Source organism: Sitophilus oryzae, unplaced genomic scaffold (genome assembly GCF_002938485.1).
Source record: "Sitophilus oryzae breed Bouriz unplaced genomic scaffold, Soryzae_2.0 scaffold_1711_pilon_pilon, whole genome shotgun sequence".
Taxonomy (NCBI): Eukaryota; Metazoa; Arthropoda; class Insecta; order Coleoptera; family Curculionidae; genus Sitophilus; species Sitophilus oryzae.
This window is the reverse complement of record NW_022146404.1, coordinates 321,511-343,292: the sequence shown is the minus strand read 5'-3', so window position 1 is coordinate 343,292 and position 21,782 is coordinate 321,511. Positions and strand designations below refer to the sequence as shown.

General features: G+C 29.7%; 3 protein-coding genes across 8 annotated transcripts; all 3 read left to right on the top strand.

The window, feature by feature from the left end:
* The first annotated feature begins 3,550 nt into the window (after nucleotides 1-3,550).
* LOC115881279 (pathogenesis-related protein 5-like) lies at nucleotides 3,551-6,699 on the top strand. Its single transcript, XM_030898697.1, has 4 exons — nucleotides 3,551-3,767; nucleotides 5,121-5,345; nucleotides 6,086-6,260; nucleotides 6,470-6,699. The coding sequence occupies exons 1-4, from the start codon at nucleotides 3,597-3,599 to the stop codon at nucleotides 6,631-6,633; spliced, it is 735 nt and encodes a 244-aa protein (XP_030754557.1). The 5' UTR covers nucleotides 3,551-3,596; the 3' UTR covers nucleotides 6,634-6,699.
* Nucleotides 6,700-9,565: 2,866 nt separating this feature from the next.
* On the top strand, nucleotides 9,566-12,601 carry LOC115881278 (pathogenesis-related protein 5-like). Its single transcript, XM_030898695.1, has 4 exons — nucleotides 9,566-9,776; nucleotides 11,379-11,603; nucleotides 11,919-12,093; nucleotides 12,356-12,601. The coding sequence occupies exons 1-4, from the start codon at nucleotides 9,603-9,605 to the stop codon at nucleotides 12,517-12,519; spliced, it is 738 nt and encodes a 245-aa protein (XP_030754555.1). The 5' UTR covers nucleotides 9,566-9,602; the 3' UTR covers nucleotides 12,520-12,601.
* A 1,836-nt stretch (nucleotides 12,602-14,437) lies between these two features.
* On the top strand, nucleotides 14,438-21,229 carry LOC115881276 (pathogenesis-related protein 5-like). Of its 6 annotated transcripts, none has more exons than XR_004050019.1 (9): nucleotides 14,438-14,631; nucleotides 15,723-15,947; nucleotides 16,898-17,072; nucleotides 17,716-17,829; nucleotides 18,490-18,612; nucleotides 19,130-19,243; nucleotides 19,299-19,492; nucleotides 19,573-19,740; nucleotides 19,815-20,216. XR_004050019.1 is itself a non-coding variant. In XM_030898693.1 (6 exons), exons 1-6 carry the CDS (start codon nucleotides 14,461-14,463, stop codon nucleotides 20,829-20,831), a joined length of 1,158 nt encoding a protein of 385 aa, XP_030754553.1. In that variant the 5' UTR covers nucleotides 14,438-14,460; the 3' UTR covers nucleotides 20,832-21,229. The 6 variants fall into 6 exon arrangements, 2 of the variants coding, with proteins under 2 accessions (XP_030754553.1, XP_030754554.1); XR_004050017.1 differs by having other exon boundaries at nucleotides 19,051-19,243; XR_004050020.1 differs by lacking the exon at nucleotides 18,490-18,612 and having other exon boundaries at nucleotides 17,716-17,952.
* Nucleotides 21,230-21,782: the final 553 nt, after the last annotated feature.

Sequence of the window (21,782 nt, the reverse complement as noted above, 5' to 3'; positions counted from 1 at the left end):
CAATTATAATAATAGACCTACGCAGAGATAAATAAACTAAAATGTTTTGCTCGTTATCGAAATGCACAACACAATGTAAACTCAGCGTTTTAGTTAAAATGTTCATAATCGTAACAATATATTTACAACAGACATCAATTAAATGCATATGGAAGAAGTAGCATTAAAATTTCATAAGTTGAAAACATTTATAAATTACACGCAGCAATATAATATAAAAAAATATTAATATTTAAAATTAAAAAAAAAATTCCTGATCTTAAATTGAAAACCGCTTTTCGCTAGCTACTGTAATTTTGGAGTTACGATTTTTTAAAATTTTTAACCCCCTCCCATACCCCCGTACCAACCCCCCCACCCCCAAAAAAAACTAATGGCCATATTCTCGGGTGCCACAATATTTTTGTGCCAAATTTGGTTAAAATCGATTTAGCGGTTTTTGAGTTAACGTGTTACAGACGGACAGACAGACAGACAGACACCATGAAATTATTTTGTATTTAGGTCATTCATGACCCAAATAACTCATTTTGAGTGAAATTATTTTTTTTGCCGATCTTAATAGCCTACCATACCTGTTGGTATGGTCGCCTAATAATTATAAAATTCATACAAAACTATTAAAAAAAGAGTAATGTGTGATTAGTGATGAACAAATATAAGACCACAAATGGAGTCTTGGTCTTGGCCTTACTGCATCACTCTTGCATGTCTTGTCATTGTTAAATAGATTTCTTTATGTCTAATTTATTCCAAATAGAACTTCAAAGAAAGAATTTAGTATAATATTTGTCTGACATAAATTTTTATTTTGCAAAATATATTGAATCAGTATTTATTCCCTTAAAAAGTGCAAGAGTCTTGCGCTGGTCTGTCTTGGTCTTTGTCTTGCGAATGTAACGCTAGTCCTCGTCTTGCTTATTGTGCCTCAAAGTTTCAAAGGTCGTAGGGATTTTACCAATATAATTTTTTTACGTAAAAAATACCAGAAATGTATATTCTTTTTCGCAACAAAAGTTACTAATCTTCGAAACAGTTAAAAAACAATGTAGATGGTGCCCTCTACAAGTAGGAGTCGTGCTGATATCGAAACCGAATTTCTCATGTCAAAAATACCCAGATACCAATTTTCATCCAAATATCAACTTTAGTTCAAAAATTATTTAGAAAAAATCGAAGTAAAAATAAAATTTCTATACTCTGTATCTCCAAATCGAAGCATTTTAGGATATACATCCATACGAACTTTTTTACTTATTTTTATCTGCAGAATATGCTACCAAAGTTTCTCGAGTACAATTAGGACCACACTGTATATTATAAAATGTTATTTACAGCAGCAAACGTTTATGAACTATCTAAAATAGTTATTTATATTATGCTCCAAAAATATAAATAATATTTTAATCGTATATAATTAACATCAATTATTAATATATTTTAATATCATATTAAAAGACTGGGATTTCACACAATATATCTTTATAATTAAACTAGATAAGATAATGGATAAATAAGGAGCATAATAGGAAGTAATAATACTAACGAACAATTAAATTTAGATAAAAAAAAATATTTTATTATTCGTAATTATTCTTGACTATGCTGGGTTGGTTTCAATTTATGATAATAATGAATATTATAACGAATACAGATAAGTCGTTAGAACTAATTGGATTAAGTGATTATTATTAGTATGTATTTATAATTTTGAGTTATATTATTGTTTTGCGTAGCATATAGAGAAAATTTAATTTTTCTTACATTTTGAGAAATTTACCTATAAGGATGATAAAAATAATTTAAAAATAAGACTTAATATATTCTCCCATTATAACTGTCAAAGATATAATATTCATAGTTTATAGCCATTGATATTCTGAAAATATCGCTTCTGAAATTTTTAAGTAATGGGTTAAATGTGCGAGAGAACAAGTTTCCTAATGGATTTTAATGGAACACACCTTTGCCTCAGTAAGAAAACAGTGTAGTATTTCAGTTTTTCACGTAAATTACACGTGAAAACACGTGCTCCCACAGGTAATTAGAATTAATAGATACTAACTGAACGGAAAAAGAAATATAAATATAGAACAACTTCAAAAACTTTTTTAAAGCTACGTCCACACCGAAAGCAACACCTAGGAACATTATGTTTATGTTGCTTGCTCCTGGAACTTGTTTATGAATGTTGCCAAAAGTTTATTAAGTTCCTCATTGTATACGGTTGCAGCAACAAAAGTTTCTATAAGTTGCTTGTTTCCATATTTAGCGGCAAAGATCAAAGGAAATATAGAAACATTGGTAAACATTTTATGTTCCTCGATGGTATTTTTATAGTTTGGACAGGTTGTTGCTTGTTTCCAAAACCCAAAACTTGTATCGTGAAGCCGTCGCATCGTTGCCCAAATCATCAGTTGATTCTGAAGCGGAGGAAAATTAAGACTCGCTTGAGAATGTAGATTAGATTGTCAGGTGTGCTTAATTTGTTCAGCTTCTCTAGGCATTCTTTGACTAACTTCGAATTGATGGTTAATGAGTTGATTGCTTCTAGTGCTGCTTGAGTATCGGATAAGATGGCTATTTCCCATTTCCATTAGTTCATATTTAAGATAAATTGTACGCATATCTTTCGATAGCGTAGATTTCTGTCTGAAGGATGCTACGGTATAGGGTACACTGTTAGTAGACTACAGCTTTCTTTATCAACCTGGCGTAAATTTTGGCAAATGGTCTGTGTGAACTTTTCCTGTGTCTCTCCTGATGAATTTCTTCTTCGCCATCCTAGAGATTTGATGATCAACTACCTTTTGGTGGCCATTCTTCTAACAGCTTTTACAGATCCGCAGAAAAATCGTGGGCCTATTTGATACGCAATTAAAAAATCAGCAAAAGATATTTTATTTAAACAAGTTTTTCGTTACCATCATTATATATAATTAACCCTTCAAATAAATAAAGAGTTTTGATTGTCATTCAAACACCAAAAACATATTTTTTTGTGAAATGTTAAATATGTTTTGTAATGATCATATTCATTCAACTATATTTCTGAGTATTAATATAAAATTATCATTTAAGTACTTATTATACATGTATCTTTCTTTTAATATACAAAACCGAAACTGATACTTTTTTTGAATTATAATAAACTGGGATATATTCAAGATATGTGTAATCTAAATTGTACAAAATAATAATTAATATACATATATTAATACATTAAATTTTATACGCCTGTTTAATAGTAAAATACGTTTATTTAATTATAATTTAAAATATATTAAGTACTCCACACACTTTTAAAATGAAAAAATACCAATATTTAGATTAATTAAAAAAGAAATGGTACCATAACCATTCATTCCAATATAAATGATCAAATAATAGATTATTAACAATGTCAAGTTTATATGATCAAATATAAATAAATAAAAAAGCTTTTTTGCACTTGGGCTTTTTTGCAAATGTTTTAGGAGTCTTAATAATTTAGATAAGTAAAATGCAAGGTAAAAATGCTATATAAATATATTAATTACTTAAAGGGTAGTACAGTTGTATTTGAAAAGTCAATTACTTAATAGACAATAAATACAATGAGTTTTTTAAAGTTTATATTAGCCACATTTTTGTGCAGCCAATTGACAAACGCTGTCAAATTTGACATCCTTAATAAAGAAGGTGGTCCAGTATGGGTCGGTATTCAAGGAAACCCAGGTCATCCTCATTTACGCAATGGAGGATTCATATTAAATAAAGGGCAATCGGTAATTATGAATATGATCATACAAATAATTATTTAGTAAAAATTAAAATTTACTAAATAAAAAGATTTACATATTAATATTAATAAATATATGTATATAGGTGTCAACTTAAAATGTTTTTATAAACATATGTATTAATTGTAATATCATTTTAATGGTATTCAAGACAAAATAAATAAATAATATTTAAATTCGAAATAGAAAAATTAAAAATAGTCTTTATGCATATATTTTTATCAAATTTCCATAAAACTACTAAACAGAAAGGGCTTGTGTAACCTAGTATATTTTAGAATTTAGAAAAAAAATACCATATGATCGAATAAAAACGGCATCAGCAATGGCTATGAAATGAAGATCGCTGTCATTGTATATGTAAAATTATACAGGAAATGTCATCGATCGTCATTTCCAAGCCAACTGGACGTCGGTTTTTTTGTCGATCATACGGTATCTGATACACTTCTAATATATAAAATGCCTATGTAAAGGAGGATATAGTCTTTTAAGTAAATTTTATTCTTGGTTTGAGGTCAAGTGTAAATAAATATTTTAAAGATTTAACCCATTAATTTTTATTTATTGATGAAACAAAGTAATTTCATGGAGTATATAGTTTAATATAACTAATAAGTGTCTGCCCTTAAGCGTAGTCATTAGTAATACATTAATACACGTTACTAAAAGTCATAATTTGTTATTTTATTCAATCATCTAATTCAAAACTCTTAGAAGTGAGAGAAACTAAAACGCTAACTAATACTGTACATATTTTCAGGGAAGCTCCAAAACTTAAATTATTAATTAAACTTAATTATAATATTTCTTCTACGTTTGTTAATCTAAAAGTTAACAATTTCTAATTTAGTATATTTTTCCTGTCAGATAAAAATTGAAAAAATTAAACCTGAAAAAATTACAAAAAGATGTTTTCTCAGATCTTCCGAAAATGTATCAAAAAGTTTACTTATATTTCTAGAAAATTAAACTATACAGTATGTCCCCGAATTGTGAAAATATGGAAAAGTATAAACGAGATTAAACCATTTTAAAACAAACAATTTTTTTTTATGAAGAATGCATTTTTCTCAAAATGTCAATAATAAATAAGTTTTTCGTTTTGTTGTAAAGAAACAAATTCAAAAAAACAATCCGAGGACATACTGTATACACCATAGAGTATATTTTTAAATTTATCTCTATTAAACTTTTCGATGTATTGTCATCTGAACCTACAGACTTAACTTATAACTGGTTTTAAGAACATTTTTTCTTATTGACTTATTTATTTATTTTCTTATTCTTATTTCTGTATTTGAATGCTCTTTTATACCACAAATAATATATTTCTAGACTTCCATAAACGCACCCGATAACTGGGCTGGACGTTTCTGGGCTAGGACATGGTGCGATTCAAGAACAAAGCATTGCTTAACTGGTGACTGTGGAAACAAACTGCAATGTGCTGGAGCTGGAGGTGTGCCTCCCGTTACTCTCTTAGAAATTACATTAAAAGGTGACGCTGGAAAGGATTACTACGATATCTCTCTGGTTGACGGATTTAACGTTAGAGGATTCGTAAGTACATTAATTACATGTCTCTGTTTAATAGGTTATTTTTTAAATTAGTTTATAGGTATAAAATAAATAAAAATAAATTCCTCTATAATAAGATTCACTCTAAGATAATTTTCAAGATTGTGTTGAAAAAACTAAACTTCCCTAAAAAGCACCAATAATATGACACCTTTAAAATTAAGTACGAGTTTAAAATCACAGAACAACATTTAAAAATTGAAGAAATAATATGTCTTTCCTCTAAAAACACATTTGGTTAACCATGTTCGTTAGGAAACAACTAAAAATCAACAGTAATTTTATTGTAATAATCTGGAGGCTAGCCCACATATGGGTGGAATTATTGAAATACTTTTCTTACTTTCAAAGTCCCAATATCAATAAGTATTAAAAACTTACGAAATCGATAAATTTCGAGATCTTTCATTAAAAAATATGTAACCATGAATTAAAGTGGTTCAATGAAAGAAAGAGACCAAACCGTTTTCAAAAAATGTTCGCATACAAAAAAAGTGATTGACTCATCCTAATTAAGCAACAGAAAAGACAAAAAAGTATTTCAATAATTCCACTTATGTAGCCTTTTCCATAAGAGTACGGCCTAACTAAAATTAAAGTATGCCTACTAAGAACCTAAACTATTTAACTATAACGGTTGGTTTTACTATCATCTATTATACATATTTTAATATTAATACAGAATTGTTAACTGTTCAATAGATTTTCTTAATATTTTGTAGATTGAACCTGTGGGTGGAAAAGGAGACGGTAGCAAATATAGCTGCAAGCGAGCTGGTTGCTTAGCTGATATTAATAGTGGATGTCCAAAAGAGTTACGAGTTACACACCAAGGAAAAACTATTGCTTGTAATTCGGCTTGCAATAAGTTTAATACTGACGCATACTGCTGTAGAGGTAAAGTTTATTTAAAATATTGACTGCTTCCAAAATATGAAATATTTCCCATTCTATCAAGAAAGCTGTCAAAATTTTACAAATTCTGGTAGCAATGGTAATGTAAATTGAAATTCTGAAACAGAAAAGTTACGTCAAAATACGTAAATCGGCTATTAAAATACGTTATATTTTAAATGAATTACTGTTTTAACATGCATTTTTTACAGGCAAATACAACTCAGTTAAGACGTGTGATAGTAAAAAATGGCCTAAAAACTATCCAGCTTATTTCAAAGGCAAGTGTCCCGATGCTTACAGCTACGCATACGACGACCGTAAGAGTCTCTTCACCTGCAAAGCTTCGCATTATAGAATCCAGTTTGGTGCATAACAACATAATCAAAGTAAAAAATCATATAATGTAATTGAAAAATAAATAAAGTTTATTTCTGATCTATTGATTGCAATATGTTATACTAGTAATAAGTTTCAAAATGTCACAGGAATTGACACCCCAGAGTCGAAAAACAAACCCAATTGGAGTTTTAATTCTCAGTTTTTTATAACCCTATTTTGAAACACTTTTCCTTAAAAAATTGTTGTCCAATACCCAGCACTTTTTTTAATCTGAAACACTCAGATTGGTATTTACATATATTATATATATATATATATATATATATATATATAAACGGGATTTGGTTTAAGTATTTAATACTCATTTCCAACTACAGCCTATTGCTGCCTTCCCGTTACCCTACGCCACACATCTCGATTTAGAGCGTCATCAGCTTCTAGGTTACGAGCTTCCATTGCTTCCGTAACCGTTCCGTTCAGGAGGATTTTCTAGGTCTACCTCTCTCTTCTTCTGCCCTGGGGAGCCCATTGAAAAACTCTTTTGGCCACCTGTTCTCGGCATGCACGCAGAACATGTCCAAACCATTTTAAGCTGGATTTTCGATTAGATCCAGTACTGTCTCCTCCGATGCATTCATGATACGCCTGACCTCGATATTTGTCTTTTTTTCCATCCTAGATATACCTGCACTTCTTCTAAGGTAGTCCATTTCAACAACTTGGATTTTGCGCTTCACGTCTGCACTCAGAGTCCACAGCTCTGAACCATAGCAAAGACTCCACCAATGTTCTTCCAAGTCTCTTTTTAGTTGTTGCAGATAAGTTTCGGTCCCACCAAAAGTCCATCAAAGTTTTTAATACTAAATATTTACTGAAGTTTATTTATTAATCAGTTATTGTGTTGCCATAATAAAAATAATACTACCTCATACAGAGTGTCTAAAAATTTATTTTAAATAATTTGTAGCTTTAAACGACAATAACTTGTTTAATTTAAATGAAACACCCTGTATATTTTAGGAGAAGTACATGCACAATTTAATTGTCTATCAAATTGTATTATACCATTTTTTACCTATCCCTTCAAGTTTTCGTAGAAAATGCATTTCCTTTCTTTGTGGGTCATAACTGGAATATACAGTTGACTTAGTAGTCCACAAAAGCTTCGAATTAGGTTTTCTATATGATATTTTCAATGTCTCTTAAAATAATGTTTCGTAAAATATGCTGGCAATAATGGTATATATTTTAAAGTAGTTTTATAAATATACAGGTTAATTCACACATTCACGATATACGCTTTATGTTTCAGAAAAACTATACCTAATGTTATTAATAAACAAAATACGAGTAGCGGAAAAAGGGGCCAAAAACCCTACATATATGTTTATTCTCTGCATTAAGTTCATCAGACCGAAGGGAACAGCCATTCGACGACCGGTTTCGGATCTGACCAACGAAGACCTCGGTCTGACCAACGAAAAGCAGAGAATAGCATTTGAGTACAAAACGTACTACTATGGCGAGAGTGCTAGACGCTCTACGCCATGTAGCGGCAGCTGTGACAATCACAGATCGTACCGCCAAAATTAAAACCAGCGTCCTACTGGACAAACATGCTTGCTTCATCCCCCACGTTACCGTATATTAATTTATATATACCCTACCTAAGCCTTCTTGGCTCCATCTACGGTAACGTGGATGAAGCAAGCATATAATGTTATTATCTATTCTGGAGGGTTTTTTTACTGTATAATCTTTTTAATTTTAACATCTTATACAATTTAAAGCAATATTAATGATATAAGTTAGAAAAGAACAAATGATTACTAATTAATTGTTAAGTGCTTTATTATTTGACTGTATCAAAATGGAATGCTAGATAATGCTATGTTATGCTAATAACATGCTAAATAATGCTAATAATTTCTAAATTGCATTGTTGAAGGATGAGTCAAATCTAGATATAATGCGTTAGGTATTTAAATATTTTAGAACTTAAAAAGTGCAGAAAATTTATCTTTTTAAAACCACTAAATAGATCATGACATCATGATCTTCTTGAGACAGTATAAATCTACTATAAAACAATATCCCACTGTATATTAACAAAATATAATTATTTTATTTGTAATTTAATTTTTGTAGGATTTTTGACTGAAACTTGTCGAACTTAATAAATAATTTACGAAATTCGAGAAGTGGTTAAAAATAAAAAATACTAACGTATTACTATTTTAAAAGAATTCAACCACAAAGAAAATCCGCGTTACGCTGTATACCACACAATTCATCAGAACTAATTAAGTATAAATATTCTTATTTCTCAGGTAATAATTATCATAAATCTAAATTAAATATTCCGGATTCGTAACACATGAAGTAGATAATGAATATAATAATTTTGGACAAAATGTGAATATTATATTTTATTTATATTCATAAATACGAATATTACTATAAAAATTGCCATTTAAATATTAAGAATATTCCTTTTATTTGCACAAAAAAACCTATGGTAAATTTACTTTTGAATTTTTACTTTATTTTAACTTTTAGGGACTTTATTTTAAATTAAACATTATCTATAACTTATTTAATATAATAATATATTTAATAGACTTATACATATTCAATTTTTCACACTTTTTAAGTAGAAAAATATGTTTGTTAAATATACCTGATAGTAAATTATAATTTCAAATTGTTTAAGTATTCCATTCACTTTAAAGCAAGGTATATAATATGAAACGTTGTTATTAAAGTCCAAATATTAGTATCAAACTTACAATTAAAAGTAATTTTTTAGGCAAATAAACTACCAGTATTAATTTTAATTTGGCTAAATATTAATAAATAATAAAGCTTTTCAATATAAATAAAAATGGGAATGCTTTAGAAGTCTTAATAGTAGATAAGCTAAATGCAATGTAACAAACTATAAATGTAGGATCCTGAACGTGAAGTTCAGTAGTTGTTTCTAAAGTAAATAATAAATATAATATGCTGGGTATTATAAATTTCATATTATGTACATTTCTGTGTACCACCTTGGTAAACGCTGTCACATTTGACATAACTAATAGGGAAGGTGGACCAGTATGGGTCGGTATTCAAGGAAACCCTGGTCATCCCCATTTACGAAATGGAGGATTTATCTTAAACCAAGGACAATCGGTAATTACAATAACTCTATAATTATTAATGATTTAAATAAAGTTATAAATATCTTCGATATTTTGCACTGTTATCAGAATATAAATGCAGTTTTTTTAGAAATAATTATTATTATTTGTTTATTTTAATTATCAGTAGCGTTGGTTAATTAAGCTCTTTTTAAGTTTGTAGTTAAAAAAATGAGTTAAAGTTAGATATATTTTTCAATCCTACCGTAAATTTATAAAAGAACAATAATTTTAAATAAAATATAGATAGTATGTTTTGAATGTTTGTACGGTACAGGGTGATTTAATAAATCCGGACAGTAAATTTAAATCGATATTGGAATTTCAATAAAATAAATTTATTATTGCTTATGTAAAAATAAGAAAAACAAAACTAAAAATTAGTTATATCTATACAGAATGTGTCATTATAAATAAAAAATGTTTTGAAAATATTATTTCTTATCTTCTATTTAAAAAGACCGTCTAAATGGTAAATATTTTACTGTGTAGGATACTTATGTCTGAAATATACTTATTTTTTGCTTAATATAAGAATGATTCATATACTTTTTTTAATTTTCTAATTTTTGGTTTAAATAATTTAAAACATTTATTACTCCTCCAAAAGAAGCAAAAAGACTCTTTTGGATTTATAAACCAGGTCTCTTTGTAAAAAACTTTGTAAAAAAATCAATCTAGAGTGCCATGGTTATGTTAAAAATACTAATACTTAATCAAGGAGCCTTGGAAAAATAGATTTGATCGTCTCATGTTTTCAGTGTCTTCTCCTTATTTTAATACTAGATACTCCTATTGTTGAACAAATAATTTCATCTTAAAATCATAGGGCTGTGAAAGAAATATACCTACTTCCTTTTTGATCTAAACCTAGTGAAAAGTCTGTTGAGTAAGATTCCTTCTTATTATTAAATATGGATTTTGAAAAAAAATTCTAAATATAACTTAGAAAACCTAAAGTTTACCATATAATAACCCCATATAATATATAAGGAAAAAAAAATATACAGGGTGACAATTTGAAAACGAACAGTATTTAATATTACCTCTACCGATGATAGTATGAAAATTTGGCGAAACATAAAAATGGTAAAAGAAATAGGGGTTGCCATTTAAAATTTTAGGGGTAGGTGCCCTGGGGGTCAAGGGTTTGAAAGTAACACGATAACAAATGCCTCAAAAATTGTCCCCCTTGATATGTAAATTGACGTGTTTCGCCAAATTTTCATACGGTCATCGGTAGAGGCAATATTAAATACTGTTCGTTTTCAAATTGTCACCCTGTATAAATCAGCGTACTAAGTAAAAATTTACTACTACCAATACTATAAAAGACATACGATATGATCGGAAAAAAACGTCAGCAATGGCTATGAAATGAAGATCGGTCTCATTTTATATGTAAAATTATATAAAGGATGTCATCGATTGTCATTTCCAAGACAACTAGACGCCATTTCGATCATACGGTATATTTTTTGCATCATTGATAGTAACTACTAACTGCTAATGTATACAACTAAAATATATTCGTATAAAAATATATACTAACTACTTTATACAACTAAATAACATTTTTTTTATTTTTTCTTAGACTTCCATAAATGCACCCGACAACTGGGCAGGACGGTTTTGGCCTAGGACATGGTGTGATTATAATTCAAAACATTGCTTAACTGGTGACTGTGGTAATAAACTAGAATGCGCAGGTGCAGGAGGTGTACCTCCAGCAACCCTGTTAGAAATTACACTGAAAGGAGATGCTGGATTAGATTACTACGATATCTCTCTTGTTGATGGATTTAACATTAGAGCATTCGTAAGTTTACTCATTATACTATTTAGTGCTGTCCATCAATTGTTTAAAAATACTTTTTTGGAGTACTTACTTAACAACAAAAAAAACTCAACACCAATCTTTTAATAATGACTCCTTGTTTATTGATGATTTATGCTAATAGTAATAATTCATTCGACTAAATAATATTACAGATATTTTTATTATATTATTTAGGTCTCTGATTAGATTTGTCCTGTTGGGCAAATAAAATATATATTCATTTAACTATTAGTAAATCATTGAATAACTGTTTTGAACTTTCAAAGCAAATACTGATTTACTAATATTTTGTAGATTGAACCAGTAGGTGGAAGTGGAGATGGTAGCCAGTATAGCTGCAAGAGAGCAGGATGCTTAGCGGATGTTAACACCCAATGTCCCGATGTCTTACGAATTGTCCACCAGGGACAAACTATTGCTTGTGAATCAGCTTGCAATAAGTTTAACACGGATTATTACTGCTGCAGAGGTAAATATTGTCTACAATATGATATGCTTATAGACTAACAAATTATTTAATCAAGGATATTATCGAAATAGTTAATACCTTTGGTAAAATTAATTTAATATTCTTTATATTTGATTATATTTTTGTAAAAAAATTCAATCTAAAATGTGTTATGTCATAACTCACTGTTGTTTACTAATTCCAAAAAGCTATAGAAATAGAATATTAAGATATGTTGCATTAAAATACTAATTAACAATATTTTGACTTTCAACTTTTACAGGTCAGTACAATTCAGCTCAAACATGTGATAGCAGAAAATGGCCTGTAAACTATCCAGGTTATTTCAAAGGCAAGTGTCCCGACGCTTACAGCTACGCATACGACGATCATAAGAGTCTCTTTACTTGTAAAGCTTCGCATTATAGAATCCAGTTTGGTGCATAACGACAGAATCGAACTCAAAAATCATATAATGTAAAATTGAAATTTGGCAAATGGTCTGTGTGAATAAACAAATAAATAAGTGCATAAGCGTTCATTTCTCATCTTTCCCATTTATCATAAAATGAGTATATAGGGTCGCTATAATTATATAATACCGTATGATCGAATAAAAAAGGCGTCAACGATGGCTATGAAATGAAGATCGCTGTCATTTTATATGTAAATTTATATGGGAAATGTCATCGGTCGTCATTTCCAAGCCAACTGGACGCCGTTTTTTTTAATCATAAGGTATATTATAGGGTTTTTAAATGCCTAACATCCTGTAATAAATTTAAGTATACAGGGTCGGTCATAAAGATTCATTTTCTTAAATAGACCTGTATATTATTGGGTATTTCAATTCTTCCTTCAATTTTAAGCAAAAATTGTAATACATATAATGTACCTAAATCCAACGGTTTCCGAAATATCGAGTTTTGTTTTTTTTTCAACTTTTTCCGGTACCTCGTATATTTTGCCCAATAATCGACCGTTTCCATACATATCAGTGACACTGTATAATATTGCACTAATAGGTAAAAAAAGTAAGTTTCGTAAAAAGGTCCCTCTAGTAATTACTACATTTTTTGTCTATTGTAAAAAAACGCCACCGTGAATACTTTTTGTGGATTTTTTTTCCCAATTAAGGCTGACTTCCAAAGCTTCTTCAGCTTTAACCTTACTTTGACCAGCTTGCAAACCTGAACTCGATTGACCACAACGTCAATTTATAACAATATCATATAACAGGTCATTTAGTACAATAGTAAACTGGCAACAACCAATGTTCCTACCAGCAGCGTTAATACAAATATGCCGGAAGATTAATAAATACAACATTTGTGTCGTTTTAAAATGGGACAAAATATATGTACTAAATTCAGTAAGGAATAAAATTACCTATGTACTTATTACTAATGTAAATTACCTATTACTAATGTACCACGGAAATTATAAAGTGTCAATAACCTCGGGCAATCATTGTCCCTCGGGCCATAGGCTCTTGGTAAATGACACCCTTAGAATCCCCCTAATACATAAACAAATATTGTTTACTGCTCTTAAGATGTACTAGGGAAAAATTGATTATATAATTATTATTTTTCATACAGTCTCTTTCTAAGATTCACATCTCACTGTAGTTCGAATCCTGATATAATGTTTTCCAGATTTATACACTTCGCATACAATCATAAAATATCAAAACCTTAAAATATAAAATCAATTTCAAATTTGTCTAATGAAACGTCAAACAAAATTGACGAAAGAAGGTGTTTCCATGACGTGGCTCCCGTCTCTAATGCACGAATATAAAAATAGATAGACTATTTCCTTAGTATTTTTATCAATAAATGTAATATTTAAAACTGGAGACTTTCTGGTTTTTCCGAATGAGATACATGTTGTTTATCCTAACCCTAACCTCTGATCCGCCGATATATTTTGCTAAAATAATTGCTTAATATTCTATAAATACAAAATTTAATAACCGGGAATTTCGAAGTTATATATATATTCAAATTGTCACACTTATTTACCAATAAATAACAATCTTTGTATAATACACTGATAGGGATTTATAATTTCAAATTTCTTAAGTATCCCAATCACTTTAAAATACAAAACATAAAATTATGTGCAGTAATATAAAAATAATATTTTAGAATTAATACTTTTATTCAACACAAACTTTTAACAACAAATAATTGTAAATATCAAATCTCTATGGTGAAATATAAATAAATTAAAACGTTTTTTGGTATAATCCAACTACATATTATGCTTAAGGAGTCTTAATACAAGATAAGTAAGCTGCAAATGTAATAAACTATAAAAACAGAGCACCTAATCAAAATGTAGTTCAGTGTATTTGTAAGATCAAACAAATAACTAAATACGATGGGTGTTAAAAATTTCATGTTATGGGCATTCCTGTGCACCACCACGGTAAACGCTGTCAGATTTGACATCACTAATAGAGAGGGTGGTCCTGTATGGGTTGGTATTCAAGGAAACCCTGGTCATGAACATTTACGCAATGGGGGATTCGTCTTAAATCAAGGACAAACGGTAAATATAAAATATCTAATATATACAATTCTCCGTGTCACAGTTTACCATACACTTCCCAAACGCCTTAACCGATTTTGATGAAATTTAATATGTATATTTAGTAGGTCCGAGGATAGGTTGTTATCTATTTTTTTATGATGTGGCATTAAAAAATACATACAACCCTAAATGTTCACCCTTCTACCATCAACCCCTATTTTTTAATAGCGATATTAATAATTCAATAATTTTAATTTAACAACCAATTGTTTTTTAAAATATATACCGGTATATACCCAATCATACTCACGTTATACAACAATTTAAAAATTGTTGTATAACGTGAGTATGATTGGGTATATACCGAGTAGAATGGTATTTACCCAAATTCGATATACCATTTATTGACCTTTGGGTATATACCGTGTGCAAAAACTTGGCTATTTACCCAAATTTCAATATACTGGGTACTTGCTCATCACTGACCTGAGTCACAGCAACACGTAGCCGGGTCTGGTTATACAGGGTGTCCTAGAAATAAGAGAAAGTATTTTTTAAGGGGTGGCAGATCTCGATAAAAGAAACAAATTTTCTCTTTATCGTTTTTCAAATAAGTCCAAAATAACTGAGTTATTTTACTTTGAAAATCCTATTTTTCAAAATTATATTTTGCTAAAATTTTGAAAACCACTGAACCTTTTCTGGATTTTCTTTCTTGTAAATTTAAGCTAATATCTATGTTGCCATACTATCACGAAATTATGTTTTTTAAATAAAAACTAAAAAAAATTCCAAAAAATTTTCAAAAAATTTCGAATTTTTAAATCTTGTTTTTCGCGAAAAAAAACTCATAGGCGTGTTTCTGGGATTGAACTATACTAATAGTTAAAATACTTGCACTTATTTCTGGGACACCCTGTATAATAAAAACGGGTAATACATCAGTATGTAACTGTATATTAAACTGAATCTATGAATTGTAGAAATAAAAAAAAAATAATTGAGAAATTCATTCCCTATAATGTAGACATTTTTTAATGTAAAAAACGTAAATAAAAAAAAATAAGATTTGTCTATTTGTCAGCCGTATAATATATTTTTCTTATTAGACTTCCGTAAATGCTCCTGACAACTGGGCAGGGCGATTTTGGCCTAGGACATGGTGTGACCCTAATTCAAAGCATTGCATGACCGGTGACTGTGGAAATAGAGTAGAATGTGCAGGAGCAGGAGGTGTACCTCCTGCTACCCTATTGGAAATTAAATTGAAAGGAGACGCTGGGCTAGATTACTACGATATCTCACTTGTTGATGGTTTTAACATCAGAGCCTTCGTAAGTAAATTACATTATGTAATCTATGTTACAGAATGTAGGGAGATTTACTAATTTTTTGCCGTATTATACACTGCAAAATTTTGACTTATGATTATATAAAGAAATTGGTGAATTTGTCCTAAAATAATCAAAACGTAGGTTTATTTGACAAATATATACATACAAACCAAGAAAAAACTAGATTAAAACACTCCAGATTTTAATAATAAGAGAATAATTTCTTAATCACCTTTCTTAGTATCTTTATTTTTTATGGAGTTAGGGTGGCTTTAATCCGCTCTAATTATACAGGGTGAGCCTTACATAAGTCCAAGTATTTTTAGGGCCAGTAGATCACGACAGAAGAAACACACATTCTCTTTATCGTTTTGGAAATAAGTCCAAAATAACCGAGTTATTTTACTTTGAAAATTAAAGAAAATATATATTTTGCCTAAATTTTAAGAACCACTGTTATTTTTTCTGGGGTACAAAATGGGATAAAAAATTCAAAAAACCATCTTTTTTCTAAAAATAACAAATTTAAAAAAAAATCGTAAAAAAACGGAGTCAAATCGGAGTTGTTTCTGGAGCCGAAATACACAAACCCTAAAATATTTGCACTTATTTAAGACTCACCCTGTTTATTTATTGATATAAAAGTTTCCAATTACAAGACTAGTAGATAAATAATAAATATTGTATTATAGCAAGTACAGAATTGAAATACGTTAATAAAAATATAGACAACAAACTCAAAGTTAAACTATCAAAAATTACGCGTTGTTTTATTCTTATTTATTTCTAAATTAAAGTTTTATTTTTTCTACATTTGATGTTTCAGAATTTTTTATTAGATTTATGTCATTCTTATTTAGCTCTGTAATTAGGTTCAGCTTGTTTATTAATATTTACAAATATTTTTTCTTTAACTTCCAAACAAATACTAATTTATTGACATTATGTAGATTGAACCGGTAGGTGGACGTGGAGATGGTGGCCGATATAACTGCAAGAGAGCTGGTTGCTTAGCGGATGTTAACAGCCAATGTCCCAACGATTTACGAATAAATCACCAAGGACAAACAATTGCCTGTCAGTCAGCCTGTAACAGATTTAACAACGACCACTACTGTTGCAGAGGTAAAATTATTTCCAATAGTTCATTAAGATCAGAAGAAAAATATTCATTTTTATCGAGATTAAGTATCAAACTACGTCTGGCAAGTTTAACTATATCTTCTTTAATATAGATAATAATAGTATTATACTGATAATTTGCGTATCAATGTTTCACAAGCTGATGACATTTTTTTTATTTCAAATGTGTGTGTACTCCCATTTTTGATTAAAAATTATCGAAAAAAAAAGCGTCAGCGATAGCTACGAAATGAAGATCGCTGTCATTTTATATGTAAAATTATATAGGGAATGTCATTGATGTTCATTTCCAAGCCAACTGGACGCCGTTTTTATATCACTCTACTCATGTATCTAAAATTAATAGTTTTTGAAAAAAAAATATTTTGGTCTAAAAACAGATATAATCAAAGAGAAGAATCACTGTACCTTAAAGAAAAGAAATGTGGTTTGTTTTTGGACGTGGTAGACAATTATTCAGTATTGAAAATTGAAACTAAAATAATTTCGGACTTCCGTTGTCTTTTTCAACTTACACAACGTTTCGGTCAGACGTATCACTGACCTACTGTACTGTCAGACTATAAAATAGACTATAATAGACATTTTACACATGATTAACCACCTTTTTTTAACTTTTTTATAGGTCAGTACAACTCACCTAGTGCATGCGATAGCAGAAGATGGCCCGTCAACTATCCAGGTTATTCCAAAGGAAAATGTCCCGCTGCCTACAGCTACGCGCAGCGCCGGTTTATACATAAAGCGGGACAAGCGGCCGCTTGGGGGCCCGGGTCCCGAAGGGGCCCGTATTTTGGTCATAAAGAAAATATAAATATGAAAATGAAGCAGAAGTCAATAAATAAATGGCCTCTTAAAAAAGGTAAAGAAAATATTTTAACTAAAATTTCTTTATTATGTACAGTTCGTTGCAGACCTGGAATCCAAAGCGAGGAAATTCTCTTCGGCGCGCTTCGCGTGCCCTAGTGCGCGGTGGTCTGCGGAAACTATCTCTGTTTTCGGTCATTTTCGAAATCTATTTCGGGTGTCTATTTTCTTTCGTCTTCCAGAAGATCTGAGTGAAGGTGATGGAATTCTCCGTACGTATTTCTTTTTATATTTATATTATGAATCCAAGATTTTCTTTTTTTGTTCTCACGCATTTCTTCTTCCTCAGCTATTGTACATAAAGTAAGAAAATCTCCCTCTGAACTGCTGCTAGAACTTGAGCACATAATGAAATTTTAACACACCTTTATCAAACCGTCATAGAGATAACACTAAAATTAAAACGGTCAGCTCAAAACAACTTTAAATACCAACCGCGTACGCAAAACCGTGCATAAGTTAGCGGACCCATCAAAAATTCGCCGCGCTGCGCCGCGCCGCGCTTCGCATAAGTGCGCGATATGCTTTATACATAAAGCGGGACAAGCGGCCGCTTGGGGGCCCGGGTCCCGAAGGGGCCCGTATTTTGGTCATAAAGAAAATATAAATATGAAAATGAAGCAGAAGTCAATAAATAAATGGCCTCTTAAAAAAGGTAAAGAAAATATTTTAACTAAAATTTCTTTATTATGTACAATATAATGTTCATGATCAACCGCCAACGGTATAGTACACAGAGAGAAATAAATTATTCGTGTGTATTAAATCAGTTTATTTACTTTTCTTAAAAATAATTTAATTCAAAACAGAAAATATGAATTCGAATAAGAAAAGCATATTTGCTATAAAATTAATTAATTTTTCTACTTAATTAATGCAACTAAATTATTTAATTGAGAAATGTATTGTAACAGCAATAAAATTATTGTTTATTCAACTAAAACTTTGCTAAGTTTATAAAAAACCCAAAGAATTAAACATTTTTACCAAAATTTTATTCCGCCAATTAAATTACATTTTTCATAATAATGAAAAGAGAAATATTAATAATTATAATTTTATTGAAAGAATAAAATTAATTATATAATTCTAGAAATTAAAGTTTACTTGTGGCAATTAAATCATGCCTCCTAGAATTAAAATATTACTGGCGTTCGTCTATTTCTTGGTAGTCCGTGAATTGTAGAACGAATTGGCCATTTTAAGAGAAGCAGGAGTACTTCCAAAAATGGAATCCAGAGCCGAAACAGATAGTTGCGATGATGAATTTAGTACTTAAGGAGAAGGTTAGGACTATTCTGTAAAAATTATCACACGTTATATATTCATGTTTTTTTTTAGATCAAATATCTGAAGTAGCTCTAAATTCCAAAATTTGGCTCGAACATCATTCCGAACCGTTTGAGGACGTTCTCAAGCATTGGATCGAAACCAATAGTTTCAAACGTACTCAGTCGGCCACTTCGGCCTTTCAGACTGTGTCCAGTATTTTAAACGAATGACTTATTTTGAAGTATCATTTTGGATATATCCTAGTAAGCCCTTTTTGTTATTATTATTATTACTTTATTACCATTGTGATTTTCTCTCTAATACCAAACGCCTTAATTTTCAGATTGAAAAAGATTTTGAGATAGAATATCCGAATATCCACAAAAAGAAAATAATCTTTTTACGAAATTCTGTGCTCTGTTTGACGCAGCATTGGAGCTGAAGAAAAAGACTTGTGTCAACACGGACAATGAGTTTTTAGTTGACCTGTTACAAGGCGAATTATCACAAGGTATGTTAAATTTCAAAAGCATATAAATATGCGCCCCCTAACCCAGATAGACATAATCTTTTTCCAAATTTCAGATTCACGAACCCTTATTCAGACTTATCTATTATGTTCGTTCATATGTAATAAGTCAATGAAGTTAAAAAAGTGGGAAACCCAGTGTTGCTGAATCAAGAGAATCGATTATACTTCAAGTCAAGTGCCCTACAGCCAGCATATTGAACAAATTTTTACAATAATTAAATCTTAATTCTGCGTATAAAAAATATTGTTTTTACGCAAATAAAAAATAATTTTAGTTACAAAACTAGTATGCTTCTCGTAATTAAAGTTTACTGTTACAGATAAAATATATATGTTTTAAAAATCTTATTAAAATTAGGAATAATATATACCTTTCTATTCTAAATTATAATTTACTTACCACAAATTAAATCAAGATATTCTTGTTGACAATCATTAATTATAGATATTATAATATAATACTGAAACAAATAAACTATTATTAAGAGAATTAAATCATGTTTTTTCTGTATTGTAAAATATTACTTATAGCAAATATGATTTTCTTTAACCAATTAAATTTACCAATTAAATAATTGAATTCCTTCAATTACATATTTAATTGCCCGATACGAATTAAATTATTTAATTATCAGAAATATCTACCACTTATATAAATTAAATCTTTCTCTCTGTGTAGATATAAATAATTCATTTTATGTTATTTATTATTCAATATAGGCCCACTGTCTCTAACATCAATGCCTTTTATTGTTTATGAGGCGGCAAGCAAGTGTTTGATATTTAGCAGCGAATATTTCCAATTCCATTTTGACGGTATCGAAATTGAGGCAGCGACTTTAGTGGATGATGCTACCTATAAAGAAGATTTTTCTCGAACTAGAAAAAGAAAAGTATTTTTCGACGAAACAAAAGAAAATGAAGTTCACCTGAGTGGCAAAGAGAAGTTTAAGGTGGAAGCCCATTACGTAATATATGACTCCATAATTCAAGATCTTGAAAGACAAATTAAAAGCTATCAAACTGTCAACGAACGTTTTAAGTGTTTTTTAGCAATATCGATGACATAGCATTTGAAGTGTCTGTCAATATCTTGAAAAGTACATATAAGTCGGATGTAGAAGGAGATGTATTAAATGATGAAATGGCTCATTTTACTCAATATGAATAAAAAGAAAATGATTGAAAAATTTGAACTCGTGCAGTCACTAAAATCAAGTTTCCCTAATGTGCTGACGTTGCTTGAAATTTATTTTACTATACCAGTTCCTAATGCTAGCGGGGAACGCTCATTTTCTGCGATAAAAAGGATCAAAACTTATTTGAGATACAAAATTAGCCAAGAAAGACTCGATGCTCTTTCTCTGATCCACATAGAAGGATCAAATATCGAAAAATTAGATTGCAATTTAATAATTGACCAGTTTGCAAAAGAGAAATGTAGAAATAAACACATTTGATCCGATGTCCCAAATTTTTATTTGGTTTACTTATTAAGTTATTTCTTTTATATTCTGTTCAAAAATTATTATAAATGTTTTATTTTTGCGTTAAATGTTGTTTAATATTACTAAAATGTTTTTTATAAAATGTTTATTAAAATACATTATGTTCGTTGAAACTTTTTTTTTACGTAGATAATTTAGTAAATTGTACAACAAACAACACACTACATACCCAACCATAATCATTAATCATTATGTATAACTAACGTAGGATAGGGGGGCCCGACAAAAATCCGCTTGGGGCCCGATGGCCCTTAAAACCGGCCCTGGCTACGCGTACGATGACCAAAAGAGTCTCTTCACTTGTAGAGCTTCACATTATAGAATTCAATTTGGCGCATAATATCAGCATAATCCATTTATAAAACCATATATGTCAATAAATGTTTATTTCTTATCTGTGTTCTAACTGCACTGTATTATTTCCATAATACACTACAAAATAGCATAGACACTGAAACTTTCATGTCCGATTTTCCACTTTTCTACTGATGATACATTTATTTTGGTGTCCTT